The sequence below is a fragment of the Diorhabda sublineata genome, chromosome 1, assembly GCF_026230105.1.
Source record: "Diorhabda sublineata isolate icDioSubl1.1 chromosome 1, icDioSubl1.1, whole genome shotgun sequence".
Classification (NCBI taxonomy): domain Eukaryota; kingdom Metazoa; phylum Arthropoda; class Insecta; order Coleoptera; family Chrysomelidae; genus Diorhabda; species Diorhabda sublineata.
Genome location: NC_079474.1, coordinates 14,443,895 through 14,465,128, shown reverse-complemented (window position 1 = coordinate 14,465,128; position 21,234 = coordinate 14,443,895). Strand labels below are relative to the sequence as shown.

The window sequence follows — 21,234 nt, the reverse complement described above, 5'->3', positions numbered from 1 at the left end:
GGGCGCCGCACATTTGGTGAAGCATGAATCGCAAGTCTTCATAGATTGGACAAAAATCGTAAAGTTGCCACCGAATTGAAAATACTTCGACGTACCGTAAACTACAAAGTGAAAAATGTGCATCCACCAAGAGCTTCGACAATAGAAAACGTTTAGGATCGCCTCGAAAAACCACAACCACTAAAGATAGACGGGCCCAGAGATAGCAGCTCAGATCAATGAATCTAGGGAACTGCTCTGCAATGAAAAGGAGGTTGAGAGACGGAGGCTCAGAAATAGCAGCTCAGATCAATGAATCTAGGGAACTGTCCTTCTGAGTATTTCTATTGTAAAAAGGATATTGAGAGATGCTGGTCTTTTTGAAAAGGTGATAGTGAAGAAGCCTCTTTTAAGACGTCAAAATAGAATAAAAAGGTTGCAATGGGTTTAAGAACATAAAAATCGCATGACGAATGGGGGAGAATTTTATGGAGTAATGAGTCAAAGTTTGAGAGTTTTGAATTTAAGAAAAAAAGTTTATGGAAACGTCAAAAAAGAACGGATTTTGGATCCATTGATATAAAAATTGAAGGGATTTTGAAGAAATAATGGTTCCATGGTATCAACGATCTTAAGCATTCCTAAAAGCTGTCGAGATTATTTGAAAGAGTTGGTGTCGTAATCGCCTGAACCCAACCCGATTGAGTTGTTGTGGAAAAAATTGGACAGGAAAGTGAGAAAATTTCCATTTCACATGTTTGGAATATCCTGAAAAACGATTGGAACCAAATAGACGACGATTATTTGTCGATCGTATTGTTTTTATTTGTTGTGTACAAACTATAAGCAAACACTTTTGATCGGTGGTGTATATCCAAGGCCGGAATAATCGGAATAATAATAATATACATGATATTTTGTATGTATAATGGATGATACCTCCATTCCATATTATTATTAAAACACAAAAATCGGAATAATCTCAAATTGAACTTATTTTCATTACTTTCATTCGGGTAAAATTTCCTCGGCTTTTTATTAGCATTTTTTTATTAAATAACATACAAAATAAAATAGAAATCGAATAATTACTAATGGAAGTGACCAAAAAAGGGTTATTATTAGAAGTCGACTACACCGCGCGGATAATATATAAATAACACCCCCTCCAAGAACTAAAACACAGCATGTGATCAAAATATACCCCGGCAATTTGATGATAAGGCGTTAATAACCGCACGCGTCAAACATATGCAATATTCAATTAATTCGAGTAGGGTAAAGAATCAATGGGAAATGACTGTGGTAGCGCGTCGTCGAGGGCGTCTTCTCGTCCCCCACATGGCTGTTAAAACGCGATTAAGTGCGTAAACCTGCACCTGCTCCTCTTCGTTATCTCGGTCATTACGAAGATCCGTTTCTATCTGGGAGATATCGCTACAAGGTTGCCAAATATAATGAAATATCAAGAATAAAGTATTGAAATCATTCATTTTAGAATGAAGAAAAAAATACGGCAATGTAACCAAAAACTGGGATGTATAATATGAAAAAAAGGTTGTGGATAGTATGAAAACAAAAAATAATGAACTAATACAGAGTTATGTATTCGATTGGGCAACTGCTGAAATGGTCATATTGAGAAGTTACTTAGCGGCGTGCTTTAATTACTTTTGATATTAAAAATGCTTTCGACGCCGCACCGAGACAGAATATCTCAAACGAGCTAGAAAGAATGTAAATCAACCTTGCACGGAACGAAAATTAACTTCTAAAAACCAATCACGCTATAGATGAAATTAGCTACTGGATGAAATTTTCATCGAGTTCCAACGAAATCGATTCTAGGCAGCAGGAACTCCTGAAATAAAATAGTCGAACGTGTATCTGTCCTAATTTCAATTACATCGTCCAAATCATAGAAACCTACGAGGGATGACTGATTTGTTTAGCACCTGTCTCATTTATAAATTAAAAAGTCCCAGTTTTAAGAATGAAGCAATAATTTTATTTATATGGCTTTTGATTATCATTTTATAAAAAAAAGAGTCATAGATTATCGATCTTTGATCTAGAACAATTGGAATCACTTTAAACTGAGTTTCAATATAATTCTTAACTATTTTAAATCGATATAATTAATACACATCGATTAAAATCACTTCAGACTTGTTTTAAATTGAAATTTGAAACTCGTACGTAATCTAGATAATTACAGAATAATTCAGAGCAATCTTGATCAATTATTGTCACGAATTATTTGATTTTTCTTGACATCTGACAACACTGATCGGGAAACTCGTGAAACCCCTCAAATTCAGATGCACTTCAAAATTTTCTGTAGCTTTCCACCGTCGCTTTATCTCTTTGTTGATTACTTTGCGAAAGGGAGTATTTTGTATATAATATGAAGGGATGGTGTTCACCTCCCCAAGGATCTTGTTTACACGAACCCTTGTAATACTTGTTCAATAAGTTTATATTATGACGAGGGAATCGAAATTCATGTACCGATGATCCATAATTCTCGACACGGAGAGCTATTTAATAGAGGAGTTACTTTTCAATGTAAAAGTTAATTAGTTTGTTTTTCAAAACATTCAAAAAAGAATTTTCCTTTTGCCTTTTTTTCTGCCATCAATAAACGTAACCTAAGTTACCCGTGACGAATCTCTAGGAGCAGCGTAGCTCCGCTGAGACCTGGCGTTCGAGGTCTGCTCGTTTGCTGTCCGGAGAAAAAGTGAATTTTCCACGGATCCATCCATGTTTCAAGCGAAAATGTTGGTTTTTCCTAATACGTGTACCAGTTATATCGGAGAAGATTAAGTAATTGCATGCTATTAGGACATTAAAGAGTTTATACAAGAAACCCGGGTTCGAAAGATTATTGTTTTCTTGAGAAAATTGTATGTATTCCTGCATTATTGAGCGTTGAGAAAAATAAAGTCTTTCGAAGTTTTGAAGCGCAGAAATTGAAAAAGATATAGAGATTTCTGGTTCGTTCTGATTCTGGTTCAAAATATCGTACGTCTTATCTGTTAAACTACTTTTGGGACAACCTGTATGTCAAGAAATAATTTTAATTGGTATTTCAAAAATGGTAATGCTACTTGTACGAACCGAGTAACTAGTGCCCTCTATGAGATTCAAATATATTTTCCACACACCCTATATGTCTATGAGAAAAATATGTCATCGTTGTCCCTCTAAAAACCGTATTTTCTTTATAGTGAAAGTTTATTTAAAACCATGTTTTTGATTGTTTAGGTATATTAAATCGTATTGTTGAGCCGGTCCTGTCTAGATGTGTTGAAATTCGAAAATTCGGCGGAAGCGCGGTGCCTTTGATGTACGTTGAAAATACCCGGAATCCGTTTGATATTTGTTTTATATAAGTTTTTAGTATAGCAGGCGGTTTATTTACATTGTTTCTTTTGTATAATTACTAGGAAGTATTTATTTTCTAGAACTTTTGACAATTCTTTTAGGATATAAATACAAGGAGTTTAGTTTATAATATGTAATCGTAGTGAACAGACCGAAATAGAAAGTTAAGTGATAAGTGAATTATAAGTTAGTGAAGTGTAAAGTGTATAGTATTCAAATATATCATTTTCTTTTTTGTTTAAATAACATATTCAATCAGACAAACAAAAAAACTTGATTAAATCAATACGAAATCCCAGGAAAATCGCAACGTAAGCAAATATATAAATACATAATTGATTTTTATTTATGGTTTCTAAGTCATATATATTAATATTTGTATATGCAACAAATTTTTCGAGATACTGTACATTAAATGATCGTATTACTATTTATCAACAATATGATAAATTAGTCACGTAATATGAAAAGGAATGTGTTTAATAATGAAAATTTTTGTCGAATGTATCATATCACATACTGCGAATATCTTATACAGAGTGATCCGCATAACAACAGATACAGAGCAGAGATCGAAAATATGACGATTGGGTGAAATTTACTTATCTGAGTAGTTATAAGGTTTCAAGATTGAGAAAATAATTTCGAAAAAAATCATCACTTTCATCAGGAACCAACTAGAAAAGAATAACGACTTTAATGCCTGACGTATGGCATCACTGATTTGAATATGTCAAATTTGACATTTTATTCGACTTGGATTAAACCAAAAACAGTGTACAGATCAACTCGCTTCGACTTTTGGTGACGAAGCACCATCTCGAGTTTGTTTTTCGAATCAAATAGTGGTTGCACTTCGATACAGGATGAATTTCGTCCAAAATCTACTGTTGTGTCAGATCTACATGACATACCTTGATATTGAGGCATTTGTTTCACTAGCATACAATCAATATTTCATGAATATTTGGCTGTTGAAAAGATTGTATTTCTCAAGAGTTTGAAGGCGTTAAATTTAAGGTTATTAAGTTCTGGGTGATTTATTCCTGAACGATAGTGAGGAAAAACTAAACGAAAATGAATCGGAGAAAGGAGTTAGTGAAGAGAAAGATCAAGTTCTAATAGTTTCGAAAAAAGAAGATATAACAGAATACTTAAAAAAGCGAAGAATAATAACAAAGATTCCAACAGAATTTATAAAATCTAGGAAAATATTTTACTGCTCGCGGGTCCTTAGTCCCAACTACATAGTAATATTAGAATTCGGCGAATTCACTCGGCGCCTTTCATCCGTTTTTTTTATAAATTTCGTACACGCCTTTGATGTTTCCTTTTAGAACTTTTTATAATAGAAGGCGGTTTATTTACAGTATTTCTATCAAATAAGTTCTAGGAGAGTCTATTTATTTGTTCTAGAGCTTTGGAGGATTTTATTTTTGTATATAAATGATTTATGTAAGTTTAGTTAGTTTTAATTAATATGCGTAGTGAAAAGAACGAATTAGTGAAAGTATTTGTAAAAATTATGCAAGTGATAGTTATAAGTAAATTATTGAAAGTTAAGTGAGTAAATGATTTGAGAGCGTTAGAGACAGTGTGTGAATAAATCCAATTTACGAAAATATCGATTAGTTCAACGTAGAACGTTCAATTCTGAACGGGTGCACCAGCATTTGTTCGTCAGAATTGTTGGAAAAAAATCAGGGAAACCACCACGACACTGTAAAAAACATATTTTTGAACAGTTGAAGCATCGATTCGATGGATCATCCGTCGTACAGTCTTTGTTTTTAGGTGTGGAAGCGGTCCAATTTTATGTTTTTAAGGGAAAATATACTGTTCTACTTTTATTTCCGTTATAGATATTAGGTGTACGGTTATGCTATAAATATAACGGAACAACCGGATTATTATTCTCTAATACAGAAGCCGTGTTCACTAATAGACTTTGTGTGTATCTATTGGATTAAAAAATGGTAAGTTTTCCGACTAATGTCGAGATTGTATGTTACAAGCAATTAGCTTCTCGCTAGTAGGAAGTGGAATTTTAGAAACAAAAAAGAAACGACTTCTAATGATACGTATCGACCAACTGGAATATAATTTAACAAACCTCGTTATTTCATCATTTTCAATCATTTACATAATTTATGTAAACTTTTTTTTTTCATAACGGATTTCCGCGGGACTCCGTAGACGACGTGGATGTCGGCCACTCTGGGCACCAGGTACCTCGTAGACATTTTCTATCGTGATATTCGTGTTCAACGACCTCGAAACCCCCCCGAGTGGTAAAACTGAATTCAATTTCCTACTAATTTTTGTTCGAAAAGTTTCCTGAGGTTACACGAATACACTAATCAGAAATTCCTAGGTTTTGCCCTTTTATGTACTTGTATTTATGGATCTCAAGTTTTATTATCAGTACTAAAAAAACATATTTCTTTAGACCTTTCACGTGGTTCACGGTCTATTATCATTCAAAAAATCGTACGTTGTATCAGTTAAACCGCATGTTTCTTTTTATATTCAGAGTGTCCAAGAGTCTGCAAGCATTGCTGTGTGTTCTCAAGGACGTGGAGTATTTTTTTCAAGAGGTCAGAATATTCAGGAGATCTGTAGTAACCCAAAAAAGTTTGAAAAACGCCATTCAAGCTTTGTTTCTCATTTAAGGTGGTAACAAATGCCGGTTCTTTGAGTTTGAAACTTTGTCCATGGCTTTAACAAGATTTTTGATTAGCCCTAATTTGATTTGCAAAGGAGGTCATACTGCGTAAACGTAAACAGTTTTTGGCGGCCATATTGCTCTTACAGCTCGCATAAAAAGCAACATTAGTTTGTAGTTCTAAAACCAAAGCAGTACAGTCTATAGACTTTGACTTTGAGGAATCAATGAACAGTCTCCATTCCTCTGAGCTATGCTCATAACCCAGTCAATGTCATTACAGAACTTTTGTGGTCTCCCGTCTTAAGCAGATTCCAATGTTTCAGTCTCAACTTTTTCTTTGGTCGAATCCAAATCATCAAGTTCCAATTAGTCAATTAAATACGGTGCTTGAGGACTGACAGAAGCTGTAAGTTCTGTTTCAATTGCTTCGTTTCCAGAACTACTTGAACTTTTTCCAACAACTAAATGAAGGCGCAGAAACTTCTTCTGATTGAGGGATTATTTTGATTACAGAAGACACCTCCGCATATTTTAGTGTATGATTCGATTTCCTCTAAAAGCTTTTGATATTGGTCAAGCAAAAATAATGTTCGTTTATTGGATTGATAGATTCCCGCTAATTTTCAACCTGGTTGCGAATATCCATGTCGAAATATGTTTCTTCTACTTCTTTATGCTATCCATGGATGTTTGCGATCTCTTCTGACCATTTTATCTTGTCTCTGGTGGTATAAATTAATTCTCTTATACCTCTGTCCAATTTTTTATTAATTGAAGCTTCACATCACATGTCCCAGGTACGCTGTTTGTCTACGTTTTATCGTATCCAGCAATTCACGTTCTCCACAGAATTTCTTCGTTGGTTTTTCTTGCTGTCTGCGGAGCTCTCAAAATTCTTCGGTAGAGCCACGTCTCAAATACCTCCAATAAGAATTGTAAAGAGAAGTGGATGAATTAAACGGTTGGTTTTAATCGCTTATATCATCGTCGTTTCTAAATAAATTCCATTCACTAGGATTTTAGGTTTATTAACATCGACTATTTAGTAAATATAAATAGTTATGTAAATAATTGCATCGTATAAATATATAAATAAGTGCGTGTAACGTAAATAAATTCGGTTAACCGATTAATAAATGTTGTCGATCGTATAAATAAATAAATTATAGACTTTACATAAATAAAACAAACATTTAAAGATAACACGTAGATTGTATATTTTACATAACTGAATTTTTTATGGTTTGTTAATTGACATTCGCAAAGTTCATTGATTTCGATTCATTTACATGCTCGTTTTATCTTAATTAAGTAATTACGTTAATGTTATGAATTCGTTTCCTTGAACGTAATTTCATTCTCGTTCAATTGACATTATAATTTTATTGTGATATAATAATAAGTAGTTAATTATTAATTGTTTAAACGGATATATGTCAATTTGTTTCATGAATTATTGCGTCAACATAACATTAGTATTTTATGCACGAGGATACTCCCGGAAGTACCTGTCCATTTCAATAAATTAGATATTAAGTGTTAGTGAATAGTTAAACATATGAGGGCAAGTGCTAGGAAATAATTGATCGTTCAAGTGCTACTAAATAATTAATGGTTTAAGTGCTAGTATATAGTTAAACGTGTGGGTGCAAGTGAATAGTTACAAGTGTGAGTGCAATTGCTTATGAATAGTTGAACGTTCAAGTGCTAGTGAATAGTTGAACGTTGATGTGCTAGTAAATAATTGATGATTCAAGTGCTAATATATAGTTAAACGTGTGAGTGCTAGTGAATAGTTACAAGTATGTGTGCAAGTGAATAGTTACAAGTGTGAGTGCAATTGTAAATGTAAAGTGTAAAATGTAAATGCAAGTGCTAGTAAATAGTTGAACTTTGAGGTGCTAGTTAATACTTAAACGTGTAAAATCAAGTGCTAGTGAATAGTTGAACGTTAAAGTGCTAGTTAATATTTAAACGTGTAAAATCAAGTGCTAGTGAATAGTTGAATATTTAAGTGCTAGTGAATAGTTGAATATTGAAGTGCTAGTAAATAATTGATCGTCAAGTACTAGTAAATAATTAAACGAGTAAGTGCAAGTGAATAGTTAAATGTGTGAATGCAAGTGCTAGTAAATAGTTAATCGTTCAAGTGCTAGTAAATAGTTAATCGTTCAAGTGCTAGTAAATAGTTAATCGTTCAAGTGCTAGTAAATAGTTAATCGTTCAAGTGCTAGTAAATAATTGATCGTTTCAAGTGCTAGTATATAGTTAACGTGTGAAAGCAAGTGAATAGTTAAATGTGGGTCAGTACAAGTGCTAGTGAATAGTTAAACGTTTAAGTACTAGTGAAAAGTTGATCGTTCAAGTGCTAGTAGAAGTTAAATGTGTGAGTGCTAGTTAATAGTTAAACGTGTGAGTGCAAGTGCTAGTGTATATTTGAACGTTCAAGTGCTAGTGAATAGTTGAATATTTAAGTGATAGTAAATAGTTGAACTTTGAAGTGATAGTAAATAGTTGAACTTTGAAGTGCTAGTTAATAGTTAAACGTGTAAATGCAAGTGCTAGTGAATAGTTGATCGTTCTAGTGCAAGTGAATAATTAAACGAGTAAGTGCAAGTGAATAGTTAAATGTGTGAGTGCAAGTGCTAGTGAAAAGTTAAACGTTCAAGTGCTAGCAAATAGTTAAATGTTGAAGTGCTAGTAAATAGTTAGTATATAAATTTGTCCCACCCGTTTTGTGATCGAAATTCTTTTATATAAATAAGAACAACATTGAAATATTAAAGAATAAAAAATGCCTCAAATTTAAAATATTTCAACATAATTCATGTAAAAAAAATTTCCAACTCACCCTAGATTCGTTTTTGACCTTTTTAGGTGGAGGCGGCGATGTACTTCTGTCGTCTGTATTGGCGGGATTCGAAGATTGCACCTGAACGCCAACAGCACCGGCACCACTTACACTAGCACCAGTAGCGGAGTTCGTCGACGATAACACTTTAGCTTGTTCCGGTTTCGACGCGGAACCGGGAGCGGTAGCGGCTGCAGGACTAGGCGGAGGACCCGCGGGCGAGGGACCGCCTGTTACTGACGAACCTTGTGGTGGTCCTGGTCCTGTACTAGCCGGAAATACCGAACGCGGTGGACCGGTTTGTGGCGCACTAACACGCATTAAGCCGTTCATTTCGGACACGGTCACATTCACAGCACTTTGAGCGGATCCCGATTGTCCACTGGGTACCGCTTTCGTAGTAGATTTATCGCTTGACGTAGAAGACGACGACGATGACGACGACGAAGATTGTGACGAATTCGAGGAATTTGACGAAGAAGAACTGTGTTTGTCCCTTATTTTATCACGACGATGACCGCTAGAACCACGTTTGGTATTAGCCGCCGCAGCAGCCGCCGCCGCCGCTGCTGGACTAAGTACGTTCGAATTACCGGCACCTGTTGGTGGACCGCCGTGTTTAGGAACTCCTTTCATATCTGACTGGTCCACTATACCTAATAAAAATTATCTTTCAGATTTCTACTATTCACATCTGAATATTATTTCGAAAATATAGTCTGTACTCTTTTTAAACTGAAAACAACTACTTTCCTAGCTAATACCTCGACGAATATTGAATTACATCTCCTCCAAATAGCGTGATGTTCATCTACCTCACAAATGAAAGGAGAGGTTGCAACCGCTGACTAGATTCGACGTTCTTGCATCTCATCAGAACGGCGTAACAACCTCTTCTTCGTAGTATCTCATCCGAACTGAGCTTGCGCTGTTATTTGATTCGTGTAGTTGAACATTGCCCAGTAGACTGAATTCTCAAAATAATTAATTTCGAAACAATGTTAAGAGGTAAATAGTAGAGGCAACTACGATGATTTTTATCTAAACAGTGGTTCGCAAATGGAAGTAAGGGAATATTTAACTACAGAAACCAAATAGTAAAACTGGCTGGTGATGTTTCCAGTTACGATTAGTTACTCCGAACGAGAAGTTGTTATACCGCTCTGAGGAGACGCTAGAACGTCGAACCTAGTTACAACCCACTCTATGCAACTGCGAGTCATTAGAGATATTGAAACCGACAAAAAGTTCGAGGAACATCACGCTCTTCAGATGAGACGTAATTCAATAAGCGCTGAGGTATTAGCCAGGAAAGTAGTTGTTTTCTCCTTTAAAGAACGGCAAAATATATTTTCGAAACATTTCGAGTTTTAAATGATCTTGAGCAAGAGTTGTCGCTCTTTCTCGTCATCAAGCGTATTTGTACGCTTAGATTCCGTGTCTATACAGGGTCTGTTCTGAAAGTGCAAGATTGGTTTTGTCCTGAGAGATCGTGCGGACGAGAGCCGGTCTGCGTGCGCACGACAGGAGGAGTGGGATATTGGAAACTTGGTAAAAAATCGGTACTCAGTCAGTCTTGGCCATTAAAAAGAACAGATCGCTAATACTGTACGAAGTACATGGAGCTTTTACTGGATAGGGTGTTTTTATGTGAAGCAAGCAAGGTAGGGGAAGTGTGGAAGACGACGACTATTCTGGACACCCTTCGACCAGCAAGACCAACGCAAATTTTTCGTGGTATCAAAATAATTACTTATAAGTTGAGAATTCCTCAAATGAAGTGTCCAGAAAGCAAAACGACAAGCGGAACGCGATTCCAGAGAATGGAATCGACAGTCCAGGTATTCCTGGAGACGTAAGAAAAATGAAAAATCTATTGGCAGCAATGTATAAATGCAGAAGGGTGCTATTTTGAAAAATTCTAGTAGTTTCTGCTACTTTGCATTTGCGACACATTCGGTCGCTTAAAAAAATCCTTCATCGTATCAAAGAAACTGCGTTATTGCTCACAACAACGGTAGTAAATTCAAAACCAAATTCGTAAATTCATTCAACAGAGAAAACAACACAAATTAACGAAAAAATATTTTTTTAGAAAATGCAAAAAAAAAATTACTTTACCGTTTTGCTCGTTGGATTTGACGATCTCGTGTTTAGCTTCGGAAGTTTTAGTACCGGGTTTTGTGCGCTTTATTTTCATTTTTAGACCTTTATCAGCAGTAGCCGAATGTTCGATGTGCATTTTAGCCGTAGCTTGTGTTTTGGAGGCTTGTGGTCCCCCGGAGCCGGCGTTGGCCGCCATACCCCCCGACTGATCGTTTGTCTTTTCTATATCCGCATCCAAATCGATAATCAAATCGCCGATACCTGTAAACATCTAGATGGCGCAATCTATCTAATTAAAGATGAGAGAGGGATAAATAAGAATATTCTCAAGTCCATACTATGTCAATGGACACTATATTGTAGTCAAATATTGTAGTAAAGATATGAAATAAACAAATTTTTTACCTATATCCCACTCGTTGTCATCGTATTCGAAATTAGAATTACTAGTCGGTTGGTGGGTTGTTGTAACGGCGGTACTACCGCTAACAACTGACGAATTGGCGTTGGTAATCGAAGAAGCTGCAGCTGGTGCAGCTGGTACAGTAACAGCAACAGTCGCAGTGGCAGAGGTGGTAATACTCTGATCTGATGACTTCGCCGTGGCGTTCCCGCTCCTTGACGAGTCCGCCACCCTCGCTCGGTGGCCCGGCGCTTCTTGCGAACTGGATCTCATTGGGGTCGCCATCCGCTTTGTCGGCGGGCCAGCCCGCCGAGTCCCTGCCCCGCGGCGCCCCTAAACACCACACACTGCATTTTATCCCTGCTGAAACAAATCAGAACATCACAACCTAATACTCTCATCGAAAAATATACGAAATAAGATAATTCTCAAATACACAGACTTAAACGACGGGACTTAGCTTGCGCTGACGCTAGTAAATCCAGCCTTGGCAAACCAATAATGAAGTCTGGGTAACTTAGCCCCGGCCATTCTATAAGTCAGTCAAGTCTAGTTGAAGTCTATGTAAGCAACCAGCCTGGCCTACGGTTGCGAACCAGACTTGGGTTTATCTAGGCAACCAGGCCATCCCAGTTATCATCCCAGAGTTCCACCAAGTCTAGGCCAATAATGGCTTCCAAGCTAGTGCCAGAGTTCAAATCTGGGCCTATACTGGGCCCATCCTAAAATCCTAAACGGGTATATTTCTATCAGCAGCAGCGCTGTAATGACAGTTGCGAGCAATTCCTCAGACTCTCCTTATTCTTCTCGTATCGACTTCTCATTGAAGGTTGGCAATCACGTTTTTAAATGCGTCTCTGTCCCTCGGAACATAAAATAGTTTTCCGACGCTGAGATCTGTCCATTCTCTGTACTGCATTATGTTGTGTTGTTGTAAGATATTTTTATTATCTCAATAATTGTCAACAGCTTTTGCAACCAATACGCTTAGTACTTCGTCGTTGGTGATTCTATCTGTTCAGGGTATCTTCAGGATGCGTCTATACAACCACATCTCAAATGCCTCAAGTTTTTTGATCATTAGAGCTTTCAAGGTCCAAGTTTCCACTTCGTGCAGCAACACTGACCACGCATAACATTCCATGAATCCTATTCTGACGTGGAGGTTTATATTTCTGTTTAATGATTGTCAACAGCTTTCTTTTGAGACCAATGCGTCTTCAGCAGTTCAGGGTATCTTAAAGATGCGTCTATAGAGTCACATCTCAATTTTTCTGATCATTTGAACTTTCGAGTTCCAAGTTTCCAACAGTACTGACCACACATAACATTCCACGAATCCTGCTCTGACGTGGAGGCGTTTGAAGATCTTCTTCGCTATCTTAATCTTGAGTTGTTGATTAATGTTCCTTCGATGTTAACCTCCTCGGACTCAAGCAAAAGAAATTGACGTGATCAAGTGCTCGATGAAGAAAGATGTGGATGTCCGTCTTTGGTTAACTTTAAAACTTGTTCGCGTTTGAAGAGAAGCTTAATCAAAACTGCAAGTTTACAATGAGTGCTGATGCTATGGAATTTGAGCAAATCTCTGGATCACTATGATAAATAGCCATAAATTTGCAACTTTTGAGTCTTATCGAATTCTATATAGGTTTCGATAGTAAACGCCTCAACATTCTTGTTTTTTTATCTTTTATAGCGTTAACAGCAATTACATTATACAGTATTCATATCCAGTTCTTGGATAGTGGAAGAAGAATTTAATAAAATTAATAGTCAACACAAAAAGGAATTTGATAAATTGAAATGGTTGTGATTAAATGATCGATGACGATATAATCATTTGAATTAGATCAATAAGAATGTAAAAACTTGAATCTAGTTATTGATAAAACGATTTATCAAAAGCTAATATTTATATTTAGTTGAAAAGCGATTTGTTAAGCCAATCAAATTAGATGTTCATGAAAAACTGAGTTCTACGAAAAACCGTTTAGTTGTTTACAAATTCACAAAAACTGTTTTCTTTTACTCACTCTACAAAAATGAAAGAGCTTTAAAAAAAGCCTTAAGCTAACACAGTTGATTAGTGCAAGTTTTCCACACCTTTATTGAAAAAAAAATACGAATTCACCTTTCATATTGACATGACAACACGTGAACTGATTTGACTCATCAGAAACTTGATTTGTCATAATTTAGTAGTGGTTTTATATAGGGTGTTCCTCAAAAAATTCAGGAATGAATATCTCTACTAAATTATACATTAGAACAAGGCCAGGTGGGCTCAAGCCCAATGGTTAATAATCCGTAACTTTTACAGGGACAACCTGTACAAGAGATCAAAAATAAATTTAATAAAATAATAAAAATAAAGGACTTTGAAGGCTTTTAATACTATGAATATTTATATAGAATAACAAATAAATCAGCCGGTACTTGCAAGTTTTAACTTGCGCTGGTAAACATCTAACAAACCGTCAGTCCTCTTGAGCTATCATCTTCACTGTTTACCAATGAAAACATCGAATGGTAAACATAAATGCATTTCTATTGGCCGAAGCTGTCGTAAGGCATATGTACACGATTTCTTCGAAATATTCCTGCTAGACAGGCAGCTATAAACAGCGGCGTGGCTTGGTGAGATTTATTTAATTCTTAAATTTCTTTAAATAGGGCGTTCTTTAGACCATGGACGAATGAAGACAATGAAATTGCACGGTGTAGTGAGAATATGTGTGTTGATATTATCGTTGTTTCGATATTCAACTTTTTATCTAATAAAAACACATCAAAACGTTAACATAACTCAACATTCATTATCATTCGATGCCACAAATGTTGTTACAAGCAGTTTTGATAATCAAGTGGTGTGTAATTTCCTTCGGTAGAAAAAAAAAGTCGATAAGTACTAATTTCAACCGTGTCGTGTCGAGCTTGTTTGTACAAAACCGGTTGTGGAGGATTTTATATATTAGGGTGAGCAATCAACTGTGTGTACGTATATGTGTAGAGGCAGGACGAATCGGTTAATGCCTATTCGAGACATGTTTTTATGACAATGATAATCTCTATGCATAAGGGTGATATATTTATTGTTTGTCGAAGGGTTAGTTTTATATGAGAATATAAAATTAAGTATATATATATATAAAGTGGTAAATTTTTCTAAGCAAAAAATCAATTTGCAGGACAAAGAAACGTGTTAACATTCGAAAGAATCGCGAATAAATTGAGCAGAATTGAGATAATCATTCATTCATTAAAAAAAAATAACATTTTGCAGCTCAAGAAAACCTTTTATATTGTGAAAAAATTGTGACCAAATTGAGCAAAAACGAGGTAATCTTTCATTCATATCGAATTTGGAGAACACTTTTCTATCTACCCACTAACACTTAGCACTAAAAACTTATCTAATTTATTCAAATACATCTTTTTAATTCACTTTTCACTATCCCGATTTGTTCACTATGACACTAAATAATTTACTGAATCCCTTTGGCTGGTAGAGAATCGTTTTATAGTCACTATCATCATATTCTAGAATCTTCTTCTCTTGGATCTTGATTTTGATGTTACAGTGGATTAAATTTGTATGAACGGTGTACCTTACTTACGTAATTTATTTATACAATAATACCAAATAGACTGAACTATTCACTAACACTTATTGCTAAACACTTATCTAATTTATTCAAATACTCCTTTTATTTATACAATAATACTAAATAGAGTGAGGTATCCACTATTCACTAACACTTACTACTTAACACTTATCGAATTTTTTCAAATACACCTTTTAATTAACTTTTCACTATCCCAATTTATTCACTATGACACTATATAGTTTACTGAATCCCTTTGGCTGTTAGAGAATGGCTTCATAGTCCCTATAATCATATTCTAGAATCTTCTTTTCTTGGAAATCTCTAAATTGCCGTAAACAATCAAAAAGGCCTTTATTAGAAGTTGTTTTATAAAATTAACGGCAAACAAACCTTTGGAAATGGAAATGTTCCGTGCATTCGACAAACTTTAGCTTCGATTCATATATTAGAACAGGACCGGCTTCACGGTCTATATCAGTTGGCGATTTCGTAACAATAAATTTCCAAATGTAATTGAATGTACTAAGAAGATTTCATGCGTTTTTCTAATATTCACAAATATTTATTCAAATACACCGTTTAGCGTACGAATTATAGCAGCTGGACTCTCGCTTCATATATTAAAACCACCTTCTGGAACCTTCGAATTCTTGAAATTAAAAAAACCTTTTTAGAACTTGTCTCTATAAAAAAAGTCACATATAAAAGGTAATTCAGTTCACCCAGATTCCCATTTATTCAAATTATCCATAAAATAATATTCACTAAACTTTTCTTCGGTTTCTTCAATTGTTTTTAAACGTAAAAAGTAATTTTTAATAAGCAGTATTCGTTATATGAGTTTAAAAACTAGATTGCTAGATTTATGTTGAATTTTTACAGATGACGTCCGAATTATGGCGTAGTCAAAATGTTGTCAACCTTCAGTCAAATTTCGTTTGTAAATATTTCAGCAGAATGTGGCATACGACTTTCAATGTTTAAAAATCAATCAAGGATATCCAGAAACAAACAGCATGAGCTCTAATAATTATTGAAACTCATTCATTTTAAAATGAAAACGTTCTATTATTGTTATTGGAAGCAGTAATATTTCTAAATTTTATGGGAAAAGTTTGTCGAGCTGAAGAAAAAAATTGGACGAGTTTGCTCGAAATTTAACATTTCCAATGGAGTTATGGTTATGGAAATGTCAAATATAACGAGCGCAAATATTTAAGAAGCACAAATCATTGAAGATTCTGAAGTAATCGAAAACATCAAAAAAGTTGAGAAAATGGCGCTCGAAAATAGTCGTCAAAAACTAACTCAAGAGATCCGCCAGGATCCACACCTATGAGTTGTGATAGATTCTTCATCCTGGTAGCCTAGAGAAAATGGAGGATGGGCATGAGTTGAGTACTGGATCCATTTCACTGCGTCCAGGATGCTTATTATAACAGTGACATTAATTTTCTCATTAGTAATTTTAATCTTATGCCAAGTTACTTACTTAGTTTGATTATCAGATTGTTTTCATAATTACAGATTTTAATATTAGTGAACGCAATCCAACTAGTGATTTAGTTAAATTAGAGTCGCGTTAAAAAATAAAAATAATGATATTCCTTAATATCTAAAGAGTTCGGGATAAAAGCTTTGTGAAAGAATGCAGGAAAGTATAAAAGAAAAACCGATAGCCAAGCGAGACACGTCCATTTACATACCACAATTCCTCCCAACAAAACCATGAACTTTCAAATGGGTTTTTAATGTTTACCTCGAACATAAAACAAGATAGTTATCTTTTTTAAGGCATCTCTTTTATACAGGTATTTTTTTGATATTTCTTCTTTTACACCATCCACAGCACTGAAAACTTTCGATGCATATCAACACCGATTGATAAAAAAAAATGTAGTTTAAAACTATTAGAGGCAAAAATGACCTTCCAACGTTTAATTTTGCAAGGTCTGAATAAGTAATCAATCTATTTACTTCTTGGAATTTTACCGAAAAAAATAGCTGTGACTTGGCGTCTCTAAAGACGCGTCCACACTGGAGCAACATTTTCCAATATAATACAACATAAAATGTTTATATTTGTTGGAATATGTTGTGTTGCGATTCAACATAAGTTGTATTATATTGCATAAATCAGTTTTTAGCTGTAAAGATCAAAGGATAATATAAAACAAAGTGAAACATTTGTCAACATTGCTTCGATGTGCACGAATTGTAGCGATTTGAGACCTGTTGCAAATTGACTGACTAGACAGACTGCCGCGTGATGACGTTTAAGTGGACTTCGGAGAATTGTTTAAATTTAATTGACAATTACAGACAACATCCATGTATTTGGAATCCTACAAATATTAAATACTACTATGTTAAAAAATAATTCTTCTGGTACTATCTTTGAGATAGCTTGTTTCAAAATCTTAAATAAATACATCAAGCTGCCGTAGGAATCTCCAGTTGCCAGAAAGCGCATCGTTCTTCTGGAGGTATAGCCTTTCTCCAGTTTATATCTGGTTTTCTAAACACTGGTGCAATTTTTTGCAGCAAAAATTCCATATCTGAACTACTCATGCGTAAAAAATTTTTGAAGCACCCATCGGTTCGAAGTTCTAATAAAACGTCATCTTTCTTTCAATCCGATAATAATTCCTGTCCACCATATTCTTCCTTTTTCTTCAAACTTGGACGGACCCAACATTTACACTTCCGTTATCGTGAATCGCCACATAAAATTAGAAAGCACGCGGAAGCAGTTAATAAGTCTTCCTCCATCATGTCACAAAACTACAGCATGCAACATAAAATTGCTACAAGTTGCCACATGTTGCTCGAGTGTGGACGTACCTTAAAATCAAGGATTAATTGTTGAAGAATTCTGTTTTTTTAGCGATTTGCTGCTGAAATTGCGGTTTTTAGTTCTGACTAGTTAGCGATATTGCTTGTAACATTCAAAGCTGTCATCTATATGTACGTAGTTGAAGCTGTAAAATTCATGTGGTTTGTTGTAGACACTTCTTTGAAATTGAAGTTTTCTTTTCATATCACATCTAGGGTATGTGCTGTGTGAATCAATTTGACATATTTACCCATACTAAACAGTAGGACTCACTGCCAGTACTTGTAATATTCGAAATATTGACTATTTTTTCCTTATTTATATTTGAATCCGTTTGCCTGATCCGTAAACACGCTTTTTCTATTATAGAGAGGTCATTCCACAGCTATCCACTCCACGTTCAGAGTTAGTTAACGGCTCAATACTGTATGATACGAAAAAAATGCACAATCATTTGCCAATTTTGTTTTGTAGTTATTTACAAGCAATTATTGTTTTTTTGCTACATCTAGGTACTGTTTATTTTTCTTATATTCATTTTATGGAAAAAGATCTAATCTTGAATGGGTTTATACATTTTTTCCAACAGTGCATTAATATTTTGGGAGAAAATATAAAAGAAATCAAAATATATCGATAGAGGAGTTATAAATATCTATTAAAGTAAAAAAATTGTTATTTTATGATTTAGTGCCACATGGACTTTGTCGGGCACATAGGCCCTAATTACCATAATAAAATGGTTACTAATAATTATAAAAATGCACGACATTGTCGAGGTTTTGAGATTGATTATGAAAAAAAAAATGAACCAAAATTGAATATTACCAAAATACAAATTCCAAATATCGATAATTCTATTATCGAATCGGTTATTTTTTATTATGAAATTTACCATGACACTCTTCTTTCAATAATAAACATTCTAGTTTAGATTCGTAATAAATAAACTTCAGAAATAACATAAATTGCAATATCAATCACTGTCTTAAAACTTAATCACCTTCACGTTTTTTTTCATTATTTTCTACGTTCTTAATCGGTAATTTGTTGTATTACGTTATACGTGTATATATAATACAAGTCAACGTTCCCGGAATACTTTTTCTTTGTTTAATATTTGGCAAATTCATCATTTCCTCGAAAATCAGAATAAATATTAATATTTATTTCAAATCGAGATGTCTTAACATTCAACGATTCATTTACCAACTATTTGTTTGTACAAACGAGAGCGGTTTGAAAGGAGATTGTTTTTTTAGTACAAAAATTGCTTTACTTCGAAAAAGTATATTATATCTAGTAACTAGAAGTATAAAAAATATCATCAATACTTTCTTCTTGTTAATAACACAATTTTCAACTTATCTATATTGTCGTTGATGTAACCTTCGGTAACTTCGGTTTATTAGCATCCTCCTAGTTTTTACAGAGCTGTGATATCAACACTCCCACCCAACCAAATACGTAGTGCTGTCCATAAGTTTTTAAACATCAATTGCAGATTATAAAAACCCTTGCCGACAATTTTGTTTGATCTACTAACTTGGAACTTAGAAAAAAATCATTATTAAACCTCGTTAACTCGCTACAATTGAATATTGAATTATAAAACGCAAATAGACGAGTAAAATATACCTGCCTGTAAGGGCGTTTGGTTTCAACAGGGTACCAGACGTGAACTGATACCTTTTTGTACCCCAGGGGTCTATTAGAACTTTTTTTGTCTTTTATCTGACGTAATTGTCCAGTAATTTTAAGTAGATTTAGGCAAGAATTTCAGAAAATCTAGATTCCCAGCTATGAAGTCGTTAAAACTCCTCTCAAAACTCACGTATAATTCGATGTGAGCAACTTTAAAAATCGGGGGTTAAAGCTCATAAAAAACGATTTTTTGCAAATTTTTCGCAAATAACTCGTTTCCTACGGCTTTTACGCTATTTGTATTTATTATCAATATTGTAGATCATTAAATTCTCTACAACTTTTGTTTAAAAATTTTTTTCATACGATGAATCGTTTCTGAAATAGAATGCAGAGTACGCGCTCATATTTAAAGAAATTTAAAAATTAAATAAATCTCACCGAGCCACGCCACTGCTTATCACGATCGAACTGTCTAGCAGGAATATTTCGAAGAAATCGTGTACATACGCTTTCTGACAGCCTCGACCAATATAAATGCATTTATGTTGACGATTCGATGTTTTTATTGGTAAACTGAAGATAAGTCCACGTGGACTGACATGGTCTTGTTAGATGTTTACCGAATTTTATACGGGGAGTGAACATTATTTTTAATTTTTTAATTTGGTATGATTAATTCCACAATATCAATATTTATTTTTCCTCTCCGTATAACAAATGTTAAACCATTTTAAAGTTTTCATTCATAACTAGCTTACTGGCTAAAGGCAACATACGGTTTATTTTTGAAAAAAAGGGTCTTTAGGGACAAATAAAAGTTTATTTTCAAAAAAGACAGTCCCTACGTACAAATGACGATTCTCTAAAGTCTCTAAAGACAAATGACGGTTTGTTTCTATAAAAGATAGTTTCTAAGAACAAATGAACGTTTGTTTTTCAACAAAGACAATAACTAAAGACAACTAACGATTTGTCATTGAGAAAGACAGTCTTTAAAGACAACATATGATTTAATTTTAAAGAAAAAACATCTCTTCTCAAAACTCACGTATAATTTTTTGCAAATAACTCGTTTCCTATGGGTTTTACGCTATACAATATTGTAGAGCATTAAATTCTCTACAACTTTTGTTGCAAAATTTTTTTCATACGGTAAATCGTTTCTGAAATAGAGGGTGAAAAATAAATCTCACCAAGCCACGCCACTGCTTATCGCGAACTGCCTAGCAGGAATATTTCAAAGAAATCATGTACATTCGCTTTCCAATAGCTTCGGCCAATAGAAATTCATTTATATTGTAAAGTTTTCATTCATAACTGGCTTACTGGCTATCCAATTATATATTATTAAAATTTTCAACTATGAATGACATAAATGTGACGTTACTCGATACGTAGTTTTACCACGCAAGACTGATTCTGTGCAATGCATTCAATATTCAGTTTTAAGCTGATACGCTTGACTGTTTCCAGTTTTAATGTTTTTATGATGTTTATAATACGTATAATACAATTGTATACGTCGACCGGTATTTCTATTTATCTAAATCGACGTTGCCAACGCATTCGTATGTCGACGCTCTAAAGACTAACAACCTTTTAGTACTACATAAACCACTTCCGGTTAGCGTACCTACCGCATCGTTTGGCAAACAATTTAAATACAATATGGCCTTAAAAACATCTCTTAGAATAGAATTTAATTGGTTGATCTCTTGAGAAACATTCATATGAACGTGGATGAAG

General features: G+C 34.4%; 1 protein-coding gene across 5 annotated transcripts in view; it reads right to left on the bottom strand.

Moving 5' to 3' along the window:
• LOC130444092 (zinc finger protein 609-like) overlaps window positions 1-21,234 on the bottom strand; it is a 62,585-nt gene that overhangs the window by 24,718 nt on the left and 16,633 nt on the right. For 3 of the 5 annotated variants that reach the window (XM_056779112.1, XM_056779121.1, XM_056779084.1), the window contains 3 exons: window positions 11,397-11,754; window positions 11,007-11,252; window positions 8,886-9,541 (listed from right to left, as the gene is read on the bottom strand). In XM_056779112.1, the coding sequence (XP_056635090.1) occupies window positions 8,886-9,541; window positions 11,007-11,252; window positions 11,397-11,679 (1,185 nt within the window). In that variant the 5' untranslated portion in view covers window positions 11,680-11,754. Of the gene's footprint in view, window positions 1-8,885; window positions 9,542-11,006; window positions 11,253-11,396; window positions 11,758-21,234 lie in introns of all 5 variants that reach the window. The other 2 variants (XM_056779103.1, XM_056779094.1) reach the window with 1 other exon arrangement.